The 25,358-nt window shown below is 38.4% G+C and overlaps 3 protein-coding genes across 3 annotated transcripts; 2 read left to right on the plus strand and 1 right to left on the minus strand.

Annotated features, from left to right (window-relative positions):
• Positions 1–5,996: 5,996 nt before the first annotated feature.
• LOC147817255 (uncharacterized) lies at positions 5,997–11,436 on the plus strand. Its single transcript, XM_087171263.1, has 9 exons — positions 5,997–6,075; positions 6,723–7,022; positions 7,244–7,513; positions 7,936–8,040; positions 8,178–8,193; positions 8,316–8,383; positions 8,538–8,607; positions 9,047–9,076; positions 9,199–11,436. The coding sequence occupies exons 1-8, from the start codon at positions 5,997–5,999 to the stop codon at positions 9,060–9,062; spliced, it is 924 nt and encodes a 307-aa protein (XP_087027389.1). The 3' UTR covers positions 9,063–9,076; positions 9,199–11,436.
• Positions 11,437–12,771: 1,335 nt separating this feature from the next.
• On the plus strand, positions 12,772–18,579 carry LOC111647227 (T-lymphocyte surface antigen Ly-9-like). The gene is made up of 7 exons (XM_023396849.2): positions 12,772–12,916; positions 14,546–14,845; positions 16,936–17,211; positions 17,541–17,651; positions 17,767–17,828; positions 17,958–18,032; positions 18,191–18,579. The coding sequence occupies exons 1-7, from the start codon at positions 12,838–12,840 to the stop codon at positions 18,251–18,253; spliced, it is 966 nt and encodes a 321-aa protein (XP_023252617.2). The 5' UTR covers positions 12,772–12,837; the 3' UTR covers positions 18,254–18,579.
• LOC111647182 (CD48 antigen-like) lies at positions 18,203–24,830 on the minus strand. Its single transcript, XM_023396794.2, has 8 exons — positions 24,676–24,830; positions 23,144–23,350; positions 22,937–23,047; positions 21,404–21,679; positions 20,482–20,568; positions 20,111–20,143; positions 19,990–20,022; positions 18,203–19,876 (listed from the first exon to the last, which is right to left on the minus strand). Exons 1-7 carry the CDS (start codon positions 24,776–24,778, stop codon positions 19,997–19,999), a joined length of 843 nt encoding a protein of 280 aa, XP_023252562.2. The 5' UTR covers positions 24,779–24,830; the 3' UTR covers positions 18,203–19,876; positions 19,990–19,996.
• Between the last annotated feature and the right edge of the window lie 528 nt (positions 24,831–25,358).

The following is a 25,358-nucleotide window of genomic DNA, read 5'->3' on the forward strand; positions in this document are numbered from 1 at the left end:
TGGTTGTCCTCTCCTTCCTCTGCACGTGTAGACGCCTCCTTGTGTTATGACTGTGTTTGGTTGGTCTGTGTCTCCTACAGTCTGAGCTTCAGAAGAGACAGAGGTTCGTCTGAACCAGTCGTATTTCCAGCTGTAAGGACGATCCACAGAGCAGGTCAGTGTCACTCTGCCCCCTGCTGGTAGAACTGTCCTGTCTGCTGTCAGAGTGGCTGTGGCTTCACTTCCTGTTGAGTTTAGAGCAAAATAGAAAATAAGTAAATAATTAAATGTGATTTGCTTCAAGAAATTTATTTCATTTTGTTACATTACATTAGATACTTTAAAAGTAAAGGACTTGAAATATTGTTAATAAGTTTAACAGAATTTATTAAACTGATCACACTGAACATTCACTCGGTCATTTTACTTTTACCCCCAAATACAAAATTAGTAACTGACTGTGTTACTACAAACATACTTAACAGATTCCCTCAGGTTTATAATTCACTTACTGAAAGACATGTAGAGGTACACAAAAAGTTATTCTTCAATTCATTTGTCTTCTCTATACTTTTAAAGTTTTCTTTTTTCTTTTCTTTTTGAACATCGATATTTCAAATGTTACAGAAAACTGCATTTCTACACTGAAAAAATACAGTTTATTCCTGATCTACCTGGAGAGGACTGGGTCACTGATGGACAGATGAATGTTCACAGCTGTCATATTTAGATCAATGAAAACATCAAGAAACATGACATTTTCAGAATGAATGAAAGACGGTCCAACTCACATGATACTGTCAATGTCAATATGTCACTCCACTCTGTTAAGTAATAGTAACTTCTACCTCTACAGCTGTAGTCTCCACTGTGAGACAGAGCAGCTCTGCTGATGGTGTATTCACTGTGTGATGGAGGATTGTTTGAGCTGGTTGTGCTCCTCAGTATGAACCATTTATATACAGTATATCATAAGGGTAGTCTTATTGTAAAGTGGTACCAAAAATCTTAACTGACAACACTGATTCAACCTCTGAGATCTATTTAAAAAAAACAAACAAAAGAAAAAAAAACATGGGGCCGCTCTGTGTTCAAGAACCAAGACAAGGTCACGATGTCTCACAAATACTGTGATATGAGAAATGTGTTTTAACCACCTGTAGATGTCAGTGAGAAGTGTCATTGAAGTATCTTCCACTCTTGATTTGTGTTTTTACACAACCTGAAGAGAGACTAACAGTTTGTTTCTCTCCATCCTCAGAGGATTAAGAGCTGCTGCCATATTTTCATTTTTCCACTAAAACTCTCCTGTTTTGCTTCTGACACCAAATGACTCTTTTAAACGACTGACAACAGATCTGAACACAACAATGAATATTAAATGACTAAACTCACCAGTTTTCTGAATGTGGACTTCCTCACTGTTCTGAGTGAAGAACTCTGGATCTCCTCTCCCTCCTCTGCAGCGGTAGAAACCTCCCTCTGAGACAACCATAACTCCTCTAACATCTCTTACTGGATCAGCTGCAGAGTGTGAGTCACGTCTGAACCCGTAGTATTTCCAGTCATCAGAGCCGTCCACAGAGCAGGTCAGTGTCACACTGCCCCCTGCTGGTATGGTTGTTTTGTCTGCTGTCAGAGAGGCCTTGGGTTTATCAGCTGTTCACATTGAACCAAAAGAAGCAATTAAATGAGTGGAATAAAACAGCTACTACCATCACATGAAAGTGACAAACATCACATGACTGTCATTGGTTGATAAGTGATTTAGGAAACACAGGAGTTCCCACATAACTCACTAACTAGGTAGTGTTCATGTTGTATTAGTGCAGTGATCAGTGGCATGGTTCCCATACAGGAAGTGATACAGGTGCTGAGGTCCTGTTGGTGAGCTCAGCACAGACTCACTGTGATTTGTTCTTCACTTCATGGAAGAAAAGCACATAGTTCTCTGTTCTTCCCTGAGCATTTCTCTGTCAATCATTACATCTCAACAGCTCACTGTATCATGGCTCCACTTCACTTCCTCTGTTCTCACAATAACAACAAACACTATTTGTTACTGAGCTGCTGCTCAGAGACTTCATTATTGTTGGAGGGAAAATGTTTCCTGTTTAATTTAGATCAATGAAAACATTAAGAAACATGACATTTTCAGAATGATATTCAGTGAATTATTTTAAAAATATTGACTGCCCTGTCTGCTGTCAGAGTGGCCTTGGGTTCTGGTTAAAAACAAGAAAATATTATTGTTTTCATGGATGTGCTGTCAAAAATGTATTTACATGTTTTTCATAGAACGGAAACCAACATGTCTCAATCATAAATAATGTTTTGTTGAAGTTCTATCATTTCACTTTGGCTCCACATGTTTATCAAGTTGAACAAAAGTGTGACACACTGACTTTAAACCAATGTTTTATTTCATGCTAATAATAAGTTAAGTGAGATATTCTGTACTGCATGCAGGACTGCTGTGACTGACTGTGTCTTCTGTCTTCATACCAGACTCATCAGTGCCCTCTGCTGGGTCACTACTCTGCCCTGTTAAGATGACCAGATGAATGCATGAAAAGAAAACCCATCTGTATGAAGTTAACAGGCTCTGCCCTGAGGGTCAGCACAACATGACGACCTCGTACATCAATGTGCATCCAACACCAGCCAGGTATGATAAATACCTACATGAATTTCACGGTCCTGGGCACTAATATAGTCATTTAATAATTTACATCAATATAAGAGGTCAAATGATAATATTATACAAATGAGAAAAAACAGGAAAGAAAGACAACTTACCTTCAGCCTTTCCGTAGAAGAGTGTATTCAGCACTAAAATGAAGATTGAAACCTCATCAGACGTGATCAATCTGACAAACAGTCAAAACCATAATAAACCAAGGAATTTAAGAACCACCTCTTATTTATTAACTCATTTCTGAGGCAATATTCTATAATTTCATAGACAAAACTCATTAAAAATCAAATATTTAAAACAAAAAAACAAAAAAATACCTTAGACTATATACTGTACATGCATTGTACAAATGTGTGCTAAATAACTAATCCAGTCATCTACTTACCCCACCACACTGAACCAAAACTAATAAACAACAAAGATCTCCCAACAAAACCACCAAATCATGAATCTGCCTCTGACAGTCACAGATTGTGAAAATGACTGATGTACTCACAGAATAAGGACAGCACACAGAGCAGAGTGTGCCCCATCTTCACATCCAGCACTGACACCGTCGCCCTGCTGCTCTGCTTCTGGGAAATGTTTCTGCTTTACATGAATAATAATGAGCAAAAAGAGTAAGAGAGAGAGAAAGGCACAGAAGAACACAAAGTTACATTTCACATACATTTTTTTTTTTAACTCATCGTTCTGAGTATAGCAACTCGGACCACAGCACGCTTTGACCTGTTTACACTTCCTACCCACTGCTAAAATAAACTATATCAGTCTGTCTCTTGTGCAAAGGTCTGTGTCCGGCCCATGATGTGTGTGTTGTGTGTGTCTTTGTATGTGTGTGCTTAATACTCTCCAAAGCGTATCTGATATAAAATATGATCTGGCAGCAAGATGTCAGCAGCAGATCCTTTAAGGCCTGTAAGTTGCGAGATGGGGGTCTCCATGGGACGTCCCACAGATGCTCAATCATATTGAAATGTGGAGAATTCATAGGCCAAAGCATCACCTTCAACTCTTTGTCATCTTCTCCAAACCATTCCTGAACAATTTTTGCACCCTATAGTAATTTGATCAAAAGTAGTAAAAGTAGTAAAGATATTTTGTTGCTGCATATCTTCAGAAACTGAAAACAAAATACGGAAACCCAATCAAATAAAGAAAATATTATAGTAAACCTTCTGCATCTGCTTTGCTCCTGATGGTATAAAGATTTCTTGGTAACTAGGGCCTCACATGAATCAAGCTGTATTAGTTTGGGTGAAAGAAAAGTTACTCTTTACACATTAAGATGTGCTGCTGTGATAGAAAGAATTAGACCGTGTCATCACCACATTCACACACACAATGTGTTTACAAGTAGATAAGAAGAAATGTTATATGCAGGATGTGCATTGTGGTAGAAATTAAGTCAAGTACAATACATATAGACAGATAACATGATACCACAATGACTGATGGTGACATTAAGATGTGTGTAGTCAATATTTATTTCTCACTCTGAAATCTCATGAGAAGACAACAAGCAAGCTGCTGTCAGGACACATTGAACTAAAGACTGTTTCCTCATTTTTAGTGCAGCAGCTCCAAGTGAAAATGTTGCTCTTGTGTTCAGTAAAGAGATGGTGCAGATAGTTGGTGTTACTCTAAACAAAAAGATCCACAGAATGATTTTAGTTTTAATGTCATCAGAGAAGAACTGTCTTGCATTTCTCACTTTAAAATTGATACATACTGTATGTAATGGAAGTCTTTCTTTATGTCATGATGCACCTGGATATTTGTTTTCCATCACCTGCATTCAGCTTGTTACCTCTCTTTTTAAAACATTTTACCAGAGTAGCATTTCCCCATGTTGCTTTATTCTTACCAGAGATACCTTCACTGTAGTGGGGGCAACAGCATCAATAAAATTGGTAATTTAGAGCTGACGCTTCGACCGAGACCCGAACAATGAAAACCCTCCTCACTGAATCATTTTCACCGTCCAGTGTTTGATGTGGCCCGTCAGTCGAAAACATGTCGAATGCGTGAAAGACATTTGCAGCGTCACATGTAGCCTGCTGCTATAGTAACCACAGAAATAAAATGCTTGACACCGTTGTGTTGTAAATATTGCTTCACAACTAGAGTCTGAGAAGAAGTAAGCCAAACCACTGCTTATCAATGCCAGAAATAAAGTCAGCTTCACAACTTCCTTTAACACCTCCACCTCCTTTACATGCTTTGTTGACTGGCTCATCAGATCACATCGTCCAATAACCAGGGAACAACATTCAGACAATGTTTTTTTTTCCCTGAAAGCTCATTTATTGTACCGCTCCTCATTGAGGCCCTCTCTTTCTTGGAGGTCACCCTTCCTGAATGTTTGTTTGGCTCTTAATCCTGAAATCTATGAGACCTATGGACCTATAGTTTTTCAAGGATATTCTTACCCTCTAGCAGCATTCCCTCTGCTGCAGGTTTCAAGTCCAGTCCAACAAGCTGATGACACATGGTGGATTTTCTGCTGAACATCTCGAGTGCAGCTTTCCTTGTCAGATACATTTGGTGAAAAACCGAGAGATGGACAACACATATCTTTATTTATATGTGATTGACCGTTTTTAAAAGAACTAAAATTCTTGTATGTAAATGAAGGTGTAAATGAATCTGTTATAACTGTGTACAACTGTGTCTCCCACCTGGACTCTTGGTCATTTCCTGTTTCAATTTTGAAATAACTTACCTGTGTTGTTTGTTTTACCCTCCAGTTTTCTGTGTCACCTGCGTCTCATCAGCCAACCCCGTCCTGTGTATGGCCTACGGCTCTCAGGTAAAGGCTTTGTTTTTTGAAATGCATTTCAGGCAAATGATTGTTACAAGCTTTGTACTTTATTGTGGAAGGAAAATTAACTATTTTTATGTACGTTTAAAAGCTCAGTCTTTCACTGTGTGATATGCAGTTAGAATAAATAAACAGCTTAACCCAGCTTTGACTACTCTTACTACACAGACACAGTTCTCTCACGCCTGCAGGTTAACATTATCAGGCCCTTGGTGGTGATCTGCACTGTTGCTTTCATTTACTTGCTGTGGTCAAATGTATTTGCAGGTGCATCTGCGAGCGCATGCGTGATGCATTTAAATAATGCATGATGTTTGAATTGTTAAATCATGAAATATCATTGTAGATTCTGTTGTAAGACATTGATAGTATCAATTACGTGATACTATGATTCATGTTCTCTGTCCCACCCCATGAATGTGTTTTTTTTTTTCTCACGTGTCACAGCTGAGTTTGATAAACCAGAAGAGGAAATAAACATTTGTTTCCACAAAGATGGCTGGTGGTTGCCTACAGCGCTCGAGCTGCTTCCTTACATACAGTGCTTTGCTGTTGCTTTGGGTCTCCCTCCAAGGTATGTACTGTTTACCTCCGCTCAGGAAGACTGTGCAGTGTTGTTGTTTTTTTGGCTGATGACTTGACTCTTATATGAGCTTAGAATCACACAGCTGTGTGATGAAGTAAGTTGGGTCAAGCTCGCAATATTTCCAGGATGTTAGCATGTCATCAGGATTTTGTGTTTACACAGTTACATAAAATGTGATTAAATTCCATTTATATTGTATTTTCAAATGTTGTTCTTATGCCTTATGTAAAGCATTGCCTCTGTGCTTAACCTGCCTTGCTACGCCTGACTGTAGTTTCTGTTAATAGCACTGATGAGTGACCTAACAGTTATGATACGATTGAGAAGAAGGCAACACTGTCCTATATGTCTTTGAGTGTTTGAATGCTCATCCACCTGTGACCACTCCCAACAGTAATGTCTTTGTGCTGCTGAGGGGAACCTTTGCTACCAGGCCACAAGGAAACAGTAAGATTCATCAAAATAGCTAAATAATAACTATATAACGTTAAAGGATATAGATCATTAGAGACTAATTTTGAAGCTTTTCTCTTTTCTCACTGTAAACAGTGGTGACCACCAGCCATAAAACCAGGAAACAATTCAACAATGGTGATAAGATTATACTCATTCTGTTGTGTCATTATGTGTTTCAGATATGGAGGCTTCCAACTGTCCACGCATCATCCATAAACAAGTTGGAGACACTGTGGAGCTTCCACCATGCTTACCAACTGAAGGGGTCACCTCAGCAACTTGGAAATATGGAGATAAAATAGTTGCAGACATGGAACAAAGCTTAAATACTCATTCCACAGACAGAATATATCTAAACAACACAACCTTTAGTTTAACATTGAGAAGACTGATTGCTCAAGATTCTGGTAATTACAGTTTTCTCTCAGAGGCGAAGGGCGGGCAAAGACACACAGTCATCATCACTCTGCACGTTCATGGTAAGAATCCTCTGTTTTTCTCGAACCATGTCAGTAAATGTTGTGACACTGTCCTTATTAAGGTCTTAGACCATCAAGCATGACTTCAAGGAATACAACACATTTCCCAAAGGTTTTGTAGCTTTGTTACTCTGCGAGTAACATATATACATATTTAAAGGTACAGTATAAAGCCAAATCACCTGTTACACTCTCTCTCTCTCTTCCTATTGCCTCCTTAGAGCCCATAACTACACCTGTCCTGACTGCCAGCACCACCTCACATGCCTTCAATGGATCCTGCACAGTTTTCCTGCGGTGCATGTCTGACGGCCAGGTCAACTACAACTGGACCGTGAGGAACCGGACCCACCGTGGCTCCAGTACACAGCATTACACCATCAGGCCGCAGGACGGAGAGACCACATTCACCTGCACGGTTTGGAATGTAGTCAGTGAGCAATCTGCGTCCACAACAGTGACGTGTAGCAACGACACGTCACAAAAACCAGGTAATGTTGCAGAGAAAAGAAAATATTCATTGCTCTATGTGTATGCGTATCTCTGGGGGCAGGGCAGTCTGGATGTCACGTGTATTTAGTTATTAGTGTCATGTTCTCTGTGTGTATTAAATTGCTAAATAAAATAACTCTTGTACATATGATGAATGCATTTTTATAATCATGAAAGTCTGACATCATGGAATGAAACGTGGAATTTAATTTTTTAGAGCGTATGAAATGAAATTGAAGATGCTTGGAAATAAACCTCATAAAGTGTCTTCTGTGAATTTACTTTTACTAGCCATCATAAAATAAGGACATCTGTACAAAAGGAAACCAAGTACCTCACAAGGAATGGACATTCTCCTTAACGAAAGTGTTTAGACGTTTATTGATAAACTTGATTGTATGATTATGATTAATCATTGCAGTGCCCAGCCCGTCATCTCTTGTCCCGTTCTCTGTTCGGCTGATTATTGGGGTTTTGGTGATTGTTGTACTTGTGCTCTCGCTGCTTTACTACACAAAGTCAAAGGGTGAGTCGTCCTCTTGCTGATATTCACCTGGTAACAAGATGATTGTGGAGTCATTAAATTGATCTGTGGTTTAATTCGCAGCAAAAATAAAACAAAAAACACTTGACAACATTTGTCTTTTTTTTTTTTTTTTACAGCTGTATGTTGTAACAGGTCAGTGTGACACTCTTCTTTCATTTCCAACTTAACAGCAGAAATACAATTTAGTAGATACTCTTGTTATAGTTAATTACTGCTTATATACATATTTTTCCATGATTTACTCTGTGTTTCAGGCTCACACAGACTCCTCCAGCCAACCAGGATGAAAGTCAACAGCCTGTGTACTCCTGTCTTCTCTATGGTCAGTCCTCTATCCAACCCTGTTGCTTCACTGTTGAAACCTTGAACACAATTTCTTGTGAGCCAGTTTTTTGAAAAAACAAACATTGTCACAAACATTTCAGACCTCTCAAATCCACTAATGTGACTTTTCCTTAATTATGACTGACTTGTAGGTGATGGTTCAATCTATGAAACAATGAGAGGCCGTGAAGATGCTGCAGGGTATGCAGTAGTAGATACAAAGTGAGTACACCAAATACATAGATGAAATAAATGTTTGGTTCTTTTGCTGGTCTTTATTATTGCCATTTGTCATGTTTTTGTGCAATCCTTATCTCTTTTAAGTCATGTGCTTGCACAACCAGACAGATTTCGGTATTCGTCCTCGTCCAACCTGTAAAGCTTAAACACGCTGTATAAGCTGTGGTGTTAACGCTGCTCCAAATGTTGCTTCTGTGGGAACGAATCTCTGTAAGAGGAACTGTCTGGATGAGCCGTTCCCGCTCAAACTGACCAAAAGTGTCTCTGGCTGGTTTCATCTCTGGCTGCCAGCGTCTGTGGGTGTTGAAATACTCGCGCTTTCCTCCTTGGATTTAATTGTTGTTAATTGTTAATTGAGGAAACTGAAGATAACAATTGAGAACATGTTGGGGTAATGTTGCTTTAATGTTTAAAATCACAGATTCATTCATCAATGAAGACACAGGAAATGGTACAGTATAAACAATTTAATAACATTTTATTCTCCCTTTATTATCTCTTTTTTTCCTCAACTGTATCTCGCTGTATCTCTTTATATGTCTTTTTCAATTGTCTACTCTGATTGGGTTTCAGGTCCATAAAGATAAGTGCATCGTCAACAAACACAGAAGAAGCACACAGAAGCACAGATGATATTCATGTTTAGGGGTTTTTGTTGGAGCATTTATATTACTTGGAATAGTTAGAGGTTTATGACACAAGTGATTGCTTAATGATTAATGAACGTTGCTAAATGAGGATGAATGAGCTAAAAGCTGGCATCTGAGTCAGAGTTCAGTGAGAAAGCCCAGGGACAGACATTGTATTGTTTCTCATATGTGATTAACTGTTGTTAAGGAGAACAGATTATGATGCAAATTCAACAAAAAAAAAAACCTCCTTTTGAAGCCAGCTGTCAGTATTGTTTTCATACTGATCATTTTTTGTCACGCCTGTATGTTACATATTTAGCCACTTGATGGTGCACTGTGGTATTCCTTTCAGTTACCAGGCAGTTTAGTCTGCAATACAGCTGCTTCTGTGAGTTCACGTATGATGCATGATTTAATACCTGAGGATGTTGACTGTGTTTAACAATGCATCATCATTGTAGACCATTGTTTTGTAGGTTTTGTGAATTTCTACAATTCAGATTTTTTTTTCCTCCATTTGGGCGAAGAATGTTAGATGTTAGATACAGCAAGTACGTATGATATCTTTTATTTAATGGATATTATTGATATGTAAATGATTGTACACTTGTGAACTCATCTGGTCATTGCTTCAGAGTTTTGTAAAGGATATGAAGCACCAGGGCGTGTTAATCTTGGTTCTGTTTCTCTAATGACTCACTGACCAGCATCACTTTACCGTCATTGTGTTACTTCTTCTTTCAGAATAAATGTGAACAATCGATGTTACACTTCAGGGTTCCAAGTATTTTACTAAATGGTCAGTTGGTTTCGCTGAATGCCCAGAGGGACTTTTTTTAAATGAATATTTTAATATGTTTGAAAGCGAAAATGATGTGACAAAGAGGAGAATGGGAGAATTTATTATATATTTATTCAGTGTGTTCATGTGCTTTTGAGGAAACAATATGGAAACAACAGGGAGGATACAGAGAAGATGTGTTGTATTTTGTTGCTCTGAGCGTTAAAACAACACATTTATGTTTCTCGTATTTGAGTTATTATCAGGGCTACTGCTAATACACAACTTTTCAAACTAATTTACATGGACAGCAACTAACGGTGACAACCTAATACTATCTTACATATTTAATTTTAACATAAAAATCGATATGCAATACATGAAAATGTCGATGTTTCTTCGTATACAATGTTACAACTTGGAAACTCATGTAGCCTACCAAAGTTTTTGCTGACTCTAGATCATTAAACTGAATTGATGGGGAGTTCACATCAATTTTCCCGGTCAGAAACAAATTTTTCTGATTATTCCAACACCATCTGAATGCTAGGAGTTTACAGCCATGCTAGCACTGCAGTGCTTTGAGCTAAGTGCTAATGGCATCAACATGGCAACAAGCTCACAATGGTTAACATGCTAATGCTTAGAGAGTGTAATCTTTACCATGTTCACCATCTTAGCTTAGCTTATTAGTGCATTTGTCTCATTGACGCTACCCACAAAGTGAGTCTTATCAGAAACAGGGTTCCAGGATCAGTTTCATTGACATTATATACTATAGAGGTGCACAATAAAATGCAGTTAGAGCAATTCAATTAGCTTGTGGTCATAAAGAAAAAAGTATGTGATATCTGACCAGCTAATGGTGCAAGAGGAAAGGTCAATGGATCACTGAAGTTGATCGATGATTAAATATATTTCACTGTAGAATATCACAAAAACTGGTAATTTAATGAAAATGTAAATTACGGTAGGTCTATTAGTTTGGTAGACTAGGTGCAAATGGTCTGTGAAGTGGCTACTGTGAGATTCAGGTGAGATCTCAGTGTTGTTCACAAGTCATAAAATTAGTGTGACACAAGCGTGGGATGGAAACACAGTTCTGAGAGACACAGTTGCGTTGGGCTGGCTGCATCTGGTGGGTTGTTTCATCCTGTGGGTTTCATGTCAGTGTTGATCTGTGAACAGGCCCTCAAGTACATAGGAAACCAAGTCGTGTTGCAAGCAGTGCACAGACCACCTCTGCAGGAACACCACACCAGAAGGTGTTAAGGTCGGACTTGCTTGCAGAAGAGTCCCCTTGTGCTTTCATCATCGCCATTCAACATTCAGACTATTGAGCTAAAGTCTTAAATGTAATTTGAGCTTGAAATCCTTAATAAACTATGTATGGCTAAAGGCGTCATCTTTCATACACATTTAATGAGACATGTAGTGATGAGAGACGGTTCATGATAGGCCAGGTCACTTAAGTGCAGGCAGTCCGATGGGTTAGAACTGAGGTCACCTTGGACACACATCCTTTTTCTTAGTAGTATCATTGTTCGTGATGAGACAGAAATGGCCTTTTATCTTGATGCTGGGTAGTTCATTTCCTTCTATGTGCACAAGGTTGCACATAAGTTTAGCTTCGGATGTATGCAATTATTGGTTTTATCACACAAAAGCAGACAGAAACATACTGCAATAAATCAATATAGCATCTCGAAATATCAGCTTCTATCTCAAAACGGTCCAGCGGTAAAGTTCCCATCCTTCACAGCCAGATTCCCTGTACACAGCGTTCTTGGAGCAAAATCATTGGCTGAGGGGGAATAAGACTTTCTGTGGTGTCCCCCTTCTCCTGGCTTCCCTGGCAGAGCAACCAAAACAAGACTGAGCTTGTGTTCCCACATAGAGACCTGCCCAATAAACTCCTATCCTCCAAAAAAATCCACTGTCCACAATACTATAGCAATTGTAGGAAAGCGAGGAACCTGGATGTGATACTACAAGGCAAACCGATATTCCCAGCAAACCAGGAAGCAGTAGCCTGCTCCTGATGATTCCTCTTGTGAAGCATTGGGAATATTTCCCCTTCCCTACTAGTGAAGCAGCCCAGGTCCTAATCCAGACACTTGTCATCTCCCTGCTGGCTGGAGCCTCTACATCTTCCAGCCTTACAACTGGTGACAAATAGCTCTTAACACCACAGTATAATGCATGCTCTTGACAGAATTTACTCTAGGCCGGTATCTCTTCACCTAGGAATATCTGATGACAGGATGTGGCTTTGTTCTTCCTCCTCAGAAGTTATCAGGTATGGATCTCTGTGTTGAAACTTCACACTTCTAACTCAGTTGCTTGCAGTAGTCTATAGATACACTGTTAGCTCCAGTTTATTCAGGATAGGACTGAGTTCAGATCACCAGGAATCAGTCAGGAGTACCAGAGTTAATGGCAAATAATCAAGTGAAACAATTATGAACTTTCACCTTATTTTTGTAGTAGGATGATAATATAGTACAATAAATGACAACTGACTATGATTTACTAAAATATCCTCCTCGATCTTTTATTGAACTCTCTTTTTAGATATGTTCCACTTATGCTATTTCTGACATGCCTACTTTTTTATTTCAGCTTTATTTACAGTAAATGAAGCCAGGCCGCCTCGCCTGCTTCTTCACAAACAGAAAACCTCCCCCACTCTCCACCCTCTCGTTTTTCTTTCCTTTTTTTTTTTTTCAGTGCTGATATCTCACAGCACAGTTTGACAGACCAGAAGAGGAAACAGACGTTGTTCCTCTCGCCACAGAGATGGTTGGTGGTCGCCTTTGCTGCCTGTGCTGCTTCTTCACATACAGCGCTGTGCTGCTTCTTGGGGTCTGTCTCCATGGTATGTGACATTTTAACAGTTATGTCATATAGGCCAAGATTATAGAATTTGCTGGATTTGTGTCATCTTTGGAAACCTTGGAAGAGATCAGCCATCTTTTGATCTTATGTGTTTGCAAATGCAAGATGACTACGTTTAAATAGCGCCAATAAAAAATTTAGCTGTGGCTTCAATGTTATTGTAGTAATATGATGATTTGAGAGCTTTGGCATCCAAATTGAAGAAATGAATTCAAGGCACCAACTCTGCAGTGTTCAATGAGCATTAGTTTTCCTCTCCTCATAAAAAAAGGGTCATCATATGCTTATGGCGCTCAACATTTATTAAAAATTTGAGCTCCCCACTTCTTTGAGTGTTTACAACTTCATGAATAGGCAAACTACATATACTAGAAAGTCAGATATGCTTTGCATTCTTTCGGAAAACCAACTGTGAGCAAATTTTCTGCTGCATCTGAGGCGAAGAAACTTTACATAAATCTTGACGCAGGGAGGGGTCACCCTTTTCTTTTTCTGTTGCTTTATATATGATAAATATTTTTGTTCTAATAAATCATATTGGTTGTACAGCATAAGGGGAAGTAGGGGAGCGTATGTAAGTGTTCAACTTGCCTGTGCGTCTATTTACAGACCACAGATCATAAGTCATCACTGTTTCCATATTGTGTCAGTCATTAGTTCATGCAAGGATATGGTAATTAACTGTTGAGATTGGAAAGTCTGGTGAGGCATAGCAATAATCATTCATCTGAAAACACACAACATAACAGCAGAAACAAGTAAACCATATATTTCCTGAGTGCTGGTAGCAGTGGCACTGACCAAAAGTGACGTGCGCTAAAGGCAACGTCAGTGTTTTGTCACTGAGGGCAGTGTCTTTGGTTGTGCTAGCATTTGCTCTGGATATGATGTGATGGTGAGCTGGCCAGCTCTACTGTCATGAAGACTACTGGAGACTGTTGTTGTGCTAAATAATATTAAAATGTCAATAGCTTTAGCTTTTAATGAATGACTACAACACAACCACAACAATAACTAACAGCTCTGAGCTTTTATCCTGCTTTTTTAAAATCAATAAGTACATTCAAATATTGAAAACATTGTTCGTCAGTTCCGTCTCAACATCTCAACAAACCTGACTGTGTGAGTGTTTTCAGATCCTCCCCCTGAAAATATAGTTAGGTCATTAGTTGTTAAGGTTAGGGAAATGTCAGCATCATTGTTAAAGGAAACGTGCTGAGAGTTGACAGGAAACAAGACACAAACATGTGCTGAAGGAAAATAGTTTGCATGTTGGCATCCTGCTGGTCATGTCATGATGTCATATTGTGTTATGTCATTTTATGAAATCATCATGTCATTCATGTAATGCCACTATGCTATGCAATTGTTTTATCCAATTTTATCCCATTGTTATGTCAGATTATGCACATCATATCATGTCTCTGCTTTTCTTATGTTATGTCACATTAAATATGTACAACTAAAGTTTGACCTAGAGGAAATGGTTTCAGGTAATATGGTTGTTTTTTTTTCTGTTCTCGCTTTGAACAAAGTTAAAGAAAAACAAATCTGACAATGACCTTTCAAAAGTATCATACTCACTCTGTTGTGTCATTATGTGTTTCAGATGTGGAGGCTTCCAACTGTCCACGCATCATCCATAAACAAGTTGGAGACACTGTGGAGCTTCCATCATGCTTACCAACTGAAGGGGTCACAACAGCAATTTGGAAATATGGAGATAAAAGACTTGCAGACATGGAACAAAGCTTAACTACTCAGTCCACAGACAGAATATATCTAAACAACACAACCTGTAGTTTAACAGTGAGAAGACTGATTGCTCAAGATTCTGGTAATTACAGTTTTCTCTCAGAGGCGAAGGACGTGCAAAGAGACACAGTCATCATCACTCTGCACGTTCATGGTAAGATGCTTTTGTTTTTGTTAACTACACAGCCTAATAAGTGTTAATTGATTATATTTATCCATTCATTCATGTTTAGTTGCTGGCCTATGGTTTGCAGGTGGTATTTATATGGCACGTGATATATGCCACTCTCATTTTAGAGGCAGAGTTGTGAGGCGGATTTTATCAGGTACTCTGTCAGTTGTTTGAAATTCTGTTTTGTAATTTTCATAGCTGCTTTGTTATAAAACTAGAAGCCTGCACATGGTCGCTACATACTTGATATCATGATAAAAGACTGAGGCTAAAGTCAGGATTCTCACCAGCTCATGATAAAGTAAAGGAACAGTATTGTTTGTTTGAGAGAAGAGCTGGTTAGACTTCAATCCCACTGATCAGCCCTTGCATGTTTACATTTGAAGATTTGATCTAATTCTTACACTTGTGATCTAGGTTTTTAAATGGTGATAAAAAATAAAAAGACACAACCGTCCAAACTCCTTATAAACAGAGTATAGCTGTGATTTGATAACCATCATTTTGCCTTGTTTCTCTCTTGCTTGCAGTGAGCTTTGCAGTGAGCTTTGCAGTGAGCTGTTACGGGCTAATGATAAAGAGGAAATACATTTCATACATTTAAATAGTAGCACACACCCAACAGAGCAGGGTGCACCCAACCACAGAAAACATTTATCGCAAGGAGAGGACAGACTCTCAAATTGCTCCTGTGTTACTCAATCATTCATTGTAGCGTCACACCATCATTTCAGGACTTTGAACCTTCGTCTCTTTTGACGTGCATCTACATTCTCTAACACAATTATTTCTTAGTGCTTGTCAGAATTAGAGTACACAACAAAAGTGAGTATGTTACACCACTTTGCAGTATCACTAAAATGTTAAATGATTCAAAACTGTACCATCATACAATAGTTGTATTTTAGGTTGAAGTCTGGGGTATTTGATCTTATGTATAATCAAAAATGACAGGTTAGAAAGGTTACAGCCTCAATGTAACAGTGAGTTTACCTGCGACCACTGCAACAAGAGTGAGCACACCTGTGATTGTCAGTTCAGACTGATCGCAGGAACAAGGTTATAAAAGAACCTATGAGCAACACAGCTTCCTGGTCTGGTCTGGCTTGTGTCTAATGCTGCATGGCTCCACATGGTAAGGATCAGCCTGAACAAGTAACGAACCACATTTTGAGTTCTCATAAAGATGTGAGAGGGTTGCATCAGTAGCCAATAACAGAACGCACAGTGGCCATCCTGGAAAAAAACACGCCGCACACGGTTCGCTATTTAAGTAATCTTGCACTGAAAAGCAGGCGAGTAGAAACTCAGTGACTAATCAGACAGTGTGAAGGACTTTACATGAAGTCAACCCCATCGTAAAATTTGTGCGGATCAGATGGGATACAGCGGGTTTGGCGTGGATCATGGCCAGGACCACCACAGCGCCGGCCGTGAAACAAGTGGGAGTGTGCTGATATGGGGCTGCACGAGTGCAAGAAGTTGTAGGGGAGATGCACAGACATTTACAGATATAACCTGTGAATGCAAGTTTGAGTTCCCAAATACTGGATGAAAATAAGAGTTTTTAAAGAAGTAAAAAAGAGGAAACTATGACTTGGCCAAACATGTCTCGTGACTTTAGTCTTTCGAGTTTTTTAAAGTGGAAAGTAGTAATCAAGAACCCTCCGGCAAAGAGCAGCTGAAAAGAATCATCTCTTCACAGATTTGTACAAGACTGATATCATCCATCCATCATCACCAACAAAGGTGTACATATAAAATATTTAAAAAACAAAAGAAAGGAATCTCACTAATTCTTTTTTCTTTGTGCTTTTCCTACATTGTATTCCACTGCGTGATCACCAAGTTTGTTCAGATTCAGGAACTGCCTTTTCCTCTTGGTTAACATGATCAATGTGATCTCTCTCTCTCTTCTCTTCTGCTTCATTGTTCCTTCCTCCCTTCCTATAAATACCAATGGTGTGAATGTGTAATGAATTTGCAAAGTTGTGCACATACATGTTTAAAGGCACAGTATAAAGCCAAATCACCTGTCACACACTCTCTCTCTCTTCCTATTGCCTCCTTAGAGCCCATAACTACACCTGTCCTGACTGCCAACACCACCTCACATGCCTTCAATGGATCCTGCACAGTTTTCCTGCGGTGCACGTCTGACGGCCAGGTCAACTACAACTGGACCGTGAAGGACCGGACCCACCGTGGCTCCAGTACACAGCATTACACCATCAGGCCGCAGGACGGAGAGACCACATTCACCTGCACGGTTTGGAATGTAGTCAGTGAGCAATCTGCGTCCACAACAGTGACGTGTAGCAACGACACGTCCGACCCTACAAAACCAGGTAATGTAGGGAGAAGTGAATGAACTTCATTGATGATGAATTCCTTATTTACAGAGTTTTGGTGAGTCACATTGAAGTTGGAATAGCCAGAGTTATAATTCAAGGTTTATGCAAGATTTTACTTGTGAAAATTACCAGTACCTGCAGAGTTTGCAGAGGATAGTTTACATTAGGAGGTACATATTAAGTTTCTATTGAATTTGGGATATTACCAAGAAAGCTGTTCAGATATCTTTAACTGTAAAGTACCAGACAAATAAAAGCTACAGTAAATTGCGTCTTTTATTTAACTGTCATAATAATAATAGTGATAATATTCTTGTTTGCAGAGCCAGAAAACTTTGTCTTGTTCCTGAGTGTGGCAGCAGGAGCTGGTTTGACGATTATCATTGTAGTCACCATAATTATTTGGGTTTGTCTCCACACACAAAGACAATCTGGTAAGAAACTCTTCAATACATGCCTCTTTCTTTTTTTTTTACGTCATTATATATTATCTGTGAAATGTTACTCATGATATTTTGTTGTTTCTTATTTACTCATTAACATCTAAAGAAGGCAGTGACGCAAATGACCTCACCGTGTATGCCGATATCTCTGATTATGCAAGTGAAGACGTAAGTATTGTGTATTTGTTGCGTGCACATCCCTGTGCCAAATTATCTACCTCAGTTTTGATTGTTTTACCAGCTTTTCCATTTTGTCTTTAAACTTTCTCTGTGATGCGTACACATTCAAATTTCCAGAGGACATCAGCTAACATGAAGCCATGCTCAGTCTATGAAACCATTGACAACAGAGTCAACGCAGCCACATCGGGGGTAAGAGCAAAACATTTCTTGCATATGAGACTGAAATAGTCCCTATAATCAGAGTTTATAAAATTCTGCTAATGTTTATGTGTTTATTTTTTATAAAAATGAGTCTTGCATCTCATTGTGATACTGATGTTTTTCTCCTCTTTTTGTCACACATCTAGCCCCAGACTGTGTATGACAAGATTCAGTTTAATCACATGAGGAATGCGTCGGGTTCACCCTAACAATAATTTCAGGGATAACAAAATGAATCAATAACCAGAAGAAAAAAAACATTTGTAATAAGCAAAGATAAAAAAATAAATGTAATGCTAATATGATAAAGGAAAGGTGCAAAAACAGAGTACAGACTCAAACATCATGCTTTTTCAAATTTAAAATTTTTTGCCTTGAGAGAGTTTGGCACCTTTCGTTTCTCATATTAGAAATGTGATACCATTGGCAGTGTTGTAAATTCTGTACATAACGAGATTATATATTTCTTAATGTTTGTGCATTTTGTTCCTTTCATCCTGTACAAAGTTGTCCATATTAAATTACGTTTACTCTACTTGTGGTTTGTAATCATATCATAAATCTAATTCACTTGTGACCCATTTATTTCTCTACATTTAAGTTTTACAGAGAATTTTTGCAGCTTGAATATCAATACCTGCATAATACACTCTTCACTGTAGTGTGTGTTAAGGCAATGAGAGCATTAGATACGTACAAAATTTTGACATGATTACAGCAGCTTACATTTTTCAATGACCATCCATAATACTGGTTTTTGTTGGTGTCCAGGCCTAACTGACGCAGCTCAGATCTGATTTTAAGATGCTCTTTCCTTTGACATAAGTACATTTTTCACACATTCCAATTCCATTTGATTTTTGGTACCCTTTACTCACACATGCATTTAGTCAAATTACAGTATTATACCACCAACAAGTCCTCCAACCTCTGACAGTTCTGCTAAGTACAGAAGTCTTTTACATATTGTGTAAGAGGCTAGTGGTGTCAATGAGTCACTCCCTGTCTGTCATCCTCTCATACCAATCACCATTAGGAAGACTACTATTCTCATTCACATATCCTATCGCTCTGTCTTATATTGTCCCTTACACGTGATTATTTGCATTCACATATTTATTTGTTTCAAATAAAATATTTAAGTTAAATATTTGCAATATAAAAATCAAGCTAATGATACTGAGCTAATTTGGTGAAAGAAAAAACCCGGTTTTCCATATACATATTCTCTTAAAAGTGAGCTGGCCAGTAAGGATTTGAAACAAGCTTTCAAAAATATTCTTTTAATGTCATGATCAAGAAAATCCACAATTTATTTACAAATTTATATTATTATATTATATATATATTATTATATATATATTGTTATGCTGCTGCTTTTATAGATAAGTGGTGTTGAGATAAACAGATATCCAGGGTAATGATATTTTAAAAAATGAAATATTGATATTGTTTTAATAATGACAAATGATAATATCATGGTGGCAGATGCTTAGGCCGTGTGGATCTTGTCTTTATCAGTTCATCTGGTTGTCTTGTGTGTCACTGTTCTTTTTGTATGCTTTTGTACATTTATGGTTGCAGACTCTCTCTCCACCTCCCTACACTCATATTTGAGTCCAATTGGACTTCTGGCCACAATAAAAGTCAGCTCTGATAACTCCGACAGCTCTGCTGCAGATTATAGCGAAATACATTCTTACATTCTTGTGTTGTGCTAATATATCACAGTTTTCATACGGCACAAGTGCTGTAGTCATTGTCCGGCATGGCTAATGCCACTGTGGTGTTGTCAATTCAGCTTCTTGAAATTTTTACAGACGTCAAGCTAACTGCAGGGAGAAGGGATAATAGCAGTGTGTTATCACTCATCAACAGCAATCTAGGAAAAACAAACAGGTTGTGTTTATAAAGCATCTTTGAACAGAGACAGACTGCAATTTACCTGTGGATTATACCTCTGATTGAGGCAGGTTGTCTGAAAAACAAAAAATAATACATAAATACAAAAAAGTTTATTTACCAGTGAGGATTTCAGTCTGAAAATGACTATGTGAATTATATACCTTTGAGATATTTCCATGCAGATTCGATTTTTTCTGTAATTTAAAAAAAAAAAAAAAAAAAGGACTTTGTCAACACATAGTAATCATTGTTCAAGTACTCGAAGCAGCAGAAGCAGACAGTTTGTTATGGTCATGACCCATTAATGATTCTGTTTGTTGTTTCAGGAAACAGCAAGTATTTTGCACCAATGTAATTGCTGCGAGGGTTTGGGAGTATATGTGTATATAAAGTATCCTATATACACATGAAAATTTGATATACCTTTCTTAATATTTTCTCTATATGATAGCATTTGTGTTTGAGCATTCTCAGATGAAATAAAGAGATGAAAGATGAAAGAGGGATAAAAAAAATGATATTTTCCTCTTACCTCTGAAACAATACATTCCTACTGACATAGCAAATGCTATAAATAATCCTAAAAAAAACATAGGAGCACATCCGGGGCAGGGGTTTTCTGCAAGACAGAATAACAAAGTTAAGAGGAAAAAATCTGAAGTTAGCTTCTCAGTTCACCTGTTGACTCGTATCTCCTCTAAAACTGACATGGCAGGGGTGTTAGGGAGCAACAAATCCTTATCTAATTATGTTGTGTCCCATCATGTTTCTACTTCATATGATATGGTATGGCTTGGTATGATTTGGTATTGTCATCTTACAGTATATTGTTTTGTATTCTATTATTGCATTATGGGGTATCATCATCATCATATTGTATCATCTGATCACAGCATGATGATTCTCCAGCAGGCCCTTTCTTGAGGAAGTGTCTGTGTCACTGTCTCATTTCAAGACCTTCATGAGTTCATCTGATATATCGCTCGCGTATCACACATAATCCAACTTGATGTGTTTCACCAAAAGGAAAAACATTTTCCATGTTTTATGTTGTCGTATATAGTACTTTGCTGTATTACACTGTGTTTCTCTGTTTGCCCCATTATGTATGTTATTAGTAAAACATTAGCCTTGCTTTTACTCTACATGGTGTTGTGTGTACAGCCGTCAACAGTCCATGCCCTTTTTAGGAGAGTCAAAAAGTTCATGTTCTTTGAACGTCACATGAGGTCCAGCCTATCCTCCGCTTTAAATACAACCAAACGATACACCGCTACCTCTGTGCTACATGCTAACCGAGGTTGCCATGTTTTATGGTTGCATCATTACATCACACTTAAATCTGTTTTTAAGCCATAATTTAGTATGACATCTTTGGAAACTTACGGACCTTCCCCAAAATACATCATCATATTGAATCATACATCATGCTATCATGTTTTCCTTCACTTTACCATGACACTTTGCAGTGACAGCATTTGAAGCCTTCTCCGTAGTCCTGCTGGAGGTGCAGGTGAAATTGGCAAGCTTCTGTGTGGTGTTGAGGAATGCTAAAAGAACTCCAGGTTTTCCATCAGGATTACTCATGTTGTAGGCAGTGTTGTTGAGAGGTTTAACCTCCCAGGAGAGTGTAACATCTTGATCTTGAGAAGAACAATCAAACACCACAAAACAGCCTCCTTCTACAGGTGCACTGACGAGTTCCTTTACAGATGGTTTCTTAAGTCGTTCTGCACGGGAATAAATTGTGGTTATGAATTAGACATATAGATATATTCCTAACCATTCAGAAGCAAAATATTTGAAACATGTTAAACGTATTAAGGAAAGTGAGGACAACAAACTAAGGGCTCTACTTTAACAATCTATGTGCAAAGTCTAAAGCGCATGGTGGGAGTGTCCAAATCTACTTTTGCTAGATTACTGGCATAAAGAAAGGTTGCAGCGCCAGGAGCATGGTGCAAAAGGGTTGTTTCTTATTTAATCATGGTTGTGTATTGGGCATAACATGCAACAAACAAGCGCCATTTCGTGTTCTCTTTAAAGGCCAGGTGCACTTGCACCTTTGTGGATTGATATTACAATAGCGGATCTGCAGGGTAGAAAGAAACATCACTTCTCTGTGGAGCTATCATCTGCTCGTGTACAAAGTGGAAGCACGTGAGCTAGCTAACAGCAACAGCAGGATTCCACCAAAAGTCTTGTGTTGCATCATGATTGGATTTAGCCACATCCGAATTTTAAGATCAAAATTTAGAACCCACAAGTGCTCAGTTGGGTGCAAGTGCAAGACACCTTGCACTTGACATCACTTTGTGCAGGGTGTAAGATAAGTCCCCAACAGTCTACACTCACGTCAGTCACGTCTGTGAGGCTGTAACTGAAAACCAATGACAATGACAATGCTAGCATGTCAATCCAGGTTTAATGTTTTCTATTTACACTTTTTTTTTTATTATTTTAACAAAAACCACTTAACACAAAGCTATTAGTGGTCATTGGCAGTAATAGTTTTGCAGGTATTCAGTCAGAAACCAAAGTAGTGAATAAACTGAAATTTTGATCTGATGATGTTGTTGGATAAGAAGACAGAGGATCCCCAGAGTTATTACAGTTCATCCTGAGGGAAACATGAACATGTAACAAAATCCATGGCAAGCCATTCAATTGTTATTGTGACATTTTACTCAAAATCACAAATATGGACATCATAATGTCGCTAGAGGAAAATTCAAGGGGTGACCATAGTCAGTAGGATTTATCCTCTGGGAACAACGAATGCCTGTGCAAAATTTAATTGCAATCAGTGAAATAGTTCCTGAGATGTTTAAGTTTGGACCAAAGAGACAAGCATTGCCTTCTATGGAGCCATGCTGCTAGCATGGCAGAAAATAGTCAGTCCACAGACTATGAATCAGTCACCTCAATGAGGAACTTTTTTTTATTTTTTATTTGAAAGATGACTCATAAACTCTGGTTGCACTTACGCATAACTTCGAGCTTGATCTTGTTCACTGTGCCGTTTTTCATTGTGTTGATGAGGTCCACAGTGTACTCCATGGCATCCTCACTGGTCAGATTATGGATCGTCAAGTCACCTGATGAATAAAGGATGATTGAAAAGACACTGTCAAGAAAGAAATAAGATAAAGACTCCTTTACACTGACGGTCAGATGATAGATTTTCCTCTCACCTGAAGAGATGTTGAGACTGAGTCTCCCTTTGTACCGACTGATGCGTTCGATGTTTGTTATCCCCTTGCGATAGGTGGCAATCCATGTGTTGTTGGAGAACACTGACCACTCAATTTTGGAGAGATTCCATGATGCGTTTGCTCCTGACTTTAAGGTAACGTTAGCCCCAAGGTAACCAGGGACTCCCTCAAGGGGAACTAGTGCCCCTGTGAAAACAAGTTGAAAATGATTCAACATCACCACACCCAGTCTATCTGGGTTCACACAATAAAAAGAAGATAGGCAACACTTCCCTAAAGAAAGACAATAAAGGATTAACTTCAGTTCCAGCAGCATTTGGTGGATATCATTACATATTAATATGGCCAACAGTGAACTTGTATTTGTGTTGTGTCATCATTTAGCTTTCCGAAGCTTTGGCTGTAGTTAGTTCACATCAGGGCTTTAAACTAATGTAAACATCAGCATGATCATAATGACAGTGCTAGTTTTACATGTTCACCTTCTGAGTTTAGTGTGTTAGCATTATAATATTTGTTACTAAGCAATAAACGGGGGATAAACAGTCTTGGAAAAACAGAGATTATGATCTGATGATGACCTGATGCTAGACGAAAGATCAGGGGATCAAACCTTTTACAAATCATAATCTGGGGACCATCAATGTTGAACCCAAATTTCATGGCACACTATAGAGCTATTTTTGAGATAATATAGAAATGTTGTCTTGCTGTAAAAGGTCAGAGGATCACAAAAGTCAGTAGCAGTCATCCTTTGACTTTGATTTTCTACCAATACGTCAAGTAGATGTTGAGATATTACAAAAAACAGATGATCACCAAAGTCATTAGAATTGATCCTCAGGGGAGCTTGAATCTAAATTCTGTAGCAAGCCATTCAAGAGTTGTTGATATGTAGCTGAACCACAATTCCCCGCCTCACGGTGGCTCATGAGGAGAGGTCGGGGGATAAACAAATTCAGGAGGATTAATCCTCTAACGACCATGAATATCTTTAAAATTTCATAGCATCCATGTTGTAGCTGTCGAGGTATTACAGTCTAAACCAACGTGGTGTAAAAACCAGCCATGGTTAACACGCATGGATAACACTCAAACCGTCGAGGGTGCAGGTTCATTTTCAAATTTTCAAGAAGACAGTCATACTTGGTGTGAACTGCATCAAGCGTGAAAGGGTTGGAAAGTTTAATCAATTTTTCTACTTCCTGCTTTTGTTTTGTTGTAACTATAACACAGTTCCCTTCCTTCTGACGTTAAATATTTAAGTAAACATCAGAAAGATAGAATGAGAGATAGAAATATAAAAAAATGAAAATAATATAAATATAAAATATATTTGTAAGTTTATTGAGCTTTCTGTTAAACCACCAGAGTTCTGTGTTCCTGGCATTTCTGTCTCAGGAAATTATCTATTCTGTTCTGAATTGTACTTTTAAATATCTAAAAGTTTTTGGAAATCTGGCACTACAGCTTTTAATGATATTGTCAGAAATTAAAAAAAAAGGACCCACCTTGGAGTAACGCAATGAGGAGGACTTGATGTCTCATCGTAACTGATACACAAGGCACACAGGAGAAGCACAACCACTGACAGACTTCCTTTTTTTTAGTCATACCAACCACGTGGTTTAGAAATGCATCTGTTCCTATAACGTTGCTGCAATTTTACATTCTTTCTGGATTCTTTGAATTACTTAATATGACTTCATACGTTGTGTGATAAATACTTCCCTCACTTCCCTTTTTAATTTTTTTGGGGCTTTTTGTGCCTTTATCGACAGTACAGTAGAGAGAGACAGGAAATGGGGAGGCAGAGAGAGGGAGAATTACATGCAGCAAAGGGCCGTCCGATGCGGGACTCAAACCGGGGCCGACAGCAGCGAGGACCTTAGCCTCTGCACATGGGGCGGATGCTCACCCAACTTGACGCCCCACTTCCCTCATGTTTATGATAAATGAAGTTGCTTTCACATTTTTTGGCCCTTACAAAGAAAAATACTACATGGTACCTTTTGCATGACTAAATAGTTTCTTTTCTATTCTATAATATCCATACTCTGTTAAGGTTTTTTTCTTTTATTTGGTGAATTCCAATTGCTGTTGTAGGTATTGTAGAGTATCGCATACATATCTCTAAAACAATGGAAGTTTTTACACGTCATCCTGACGACCTTCGCATACCCCCACACTTCTC

The sequence above is a fragment of the Seriola lalandi genome, unplaced genomic scaffold (genome assembly GCF_002814215.2).
Source record: "Seriola lalandi dorsalis isolate HSWRI2012SDOR001 ecotype SW California unplaced genomic scaffold, Sedor1 jcf7180002054983, whole genome shotgun sequence".
NCBI lineage: Eukaryota > Metazoa > Chordata > Actinopteri > Carangiformes > Carangidae > Seriola > Seriola lalandi.

What these genes read in the sequence shown, in the direction of transcription:
- LOC147817255 (XM_087171263.1), top strand. Translation starts at nt 5,997, where the DNA reads ATGGCTGGTGGTTGCCTACAGCGCTCGAGCTGCTTCCTTACATACAGT. An exon ending in GCTTTGGGTCTCCCTCCAAG is followed by an intron (nt 6,076 to 6,722) that starts GTATGTACTGTT and finishes TATGTGTTTCAG; the next exon opens with ATATGGAGGCTTCCAACTGT. An exon ending in CATCACTCTGCACGTTCATG is followed by an intron (nt 7,023 to 7,243) that starts GTAAGAATCCTC and finishes TTGCCTCCTTAG; the next exon opens with AGCCCATAACTACACCTGTC.
- LOC111647227 (XM_023396849.2), top strand. Translation starts at nt 12,838, where the DNA reads ATGGTTGGTGGTCGCCTTTGCTGCCTGTGCTGCTTCTTCACATACAGC. An exon ending in CATCACTCTGCACGTTCATG is followed by an intron (nt 14,846 to 16,935) that starts GTAAGATGCTTT and finishes TTGCCTCCTTAG; the next exon opens with AGCCCATAACTACACCTGTC. An exon ending in CTGATTATGCAAGTGAAGAC is followed by an intron (nt 17,829 to 17,957) that starts GTAAGTATTGTG and finishes TCAAATTTCCAG; the next exon opens with AGGACATCAGCTAACATGAA.
- LOC111647182 (XM_023396794.2), bottom strand. Translation starts at nt 24,778, where the DNA reads ATGACTAAAAAAAAGGAAGTCTGTCAGTGGTTGTGCTTCTCCTGTGTG. An exon ending in CCTCATTGCGTTACTCCAAG is followed by an intron (nt 23,351 to 24,675) that starts GTGGGTCCTTTT and finishes TTGTTTTCACAG; the next exon opens with GGGCACTAGTTCCCCTTGAG. An exon ending in TGTCACTGCAAAGTGTCATG is followed by an intron (nt 20,569 to 21,403) that starts GTAAAGTGAAGG and finishes TCTGTCTTGCAG; the next exon opens with AAAACCCCTGCCCCGGATGT.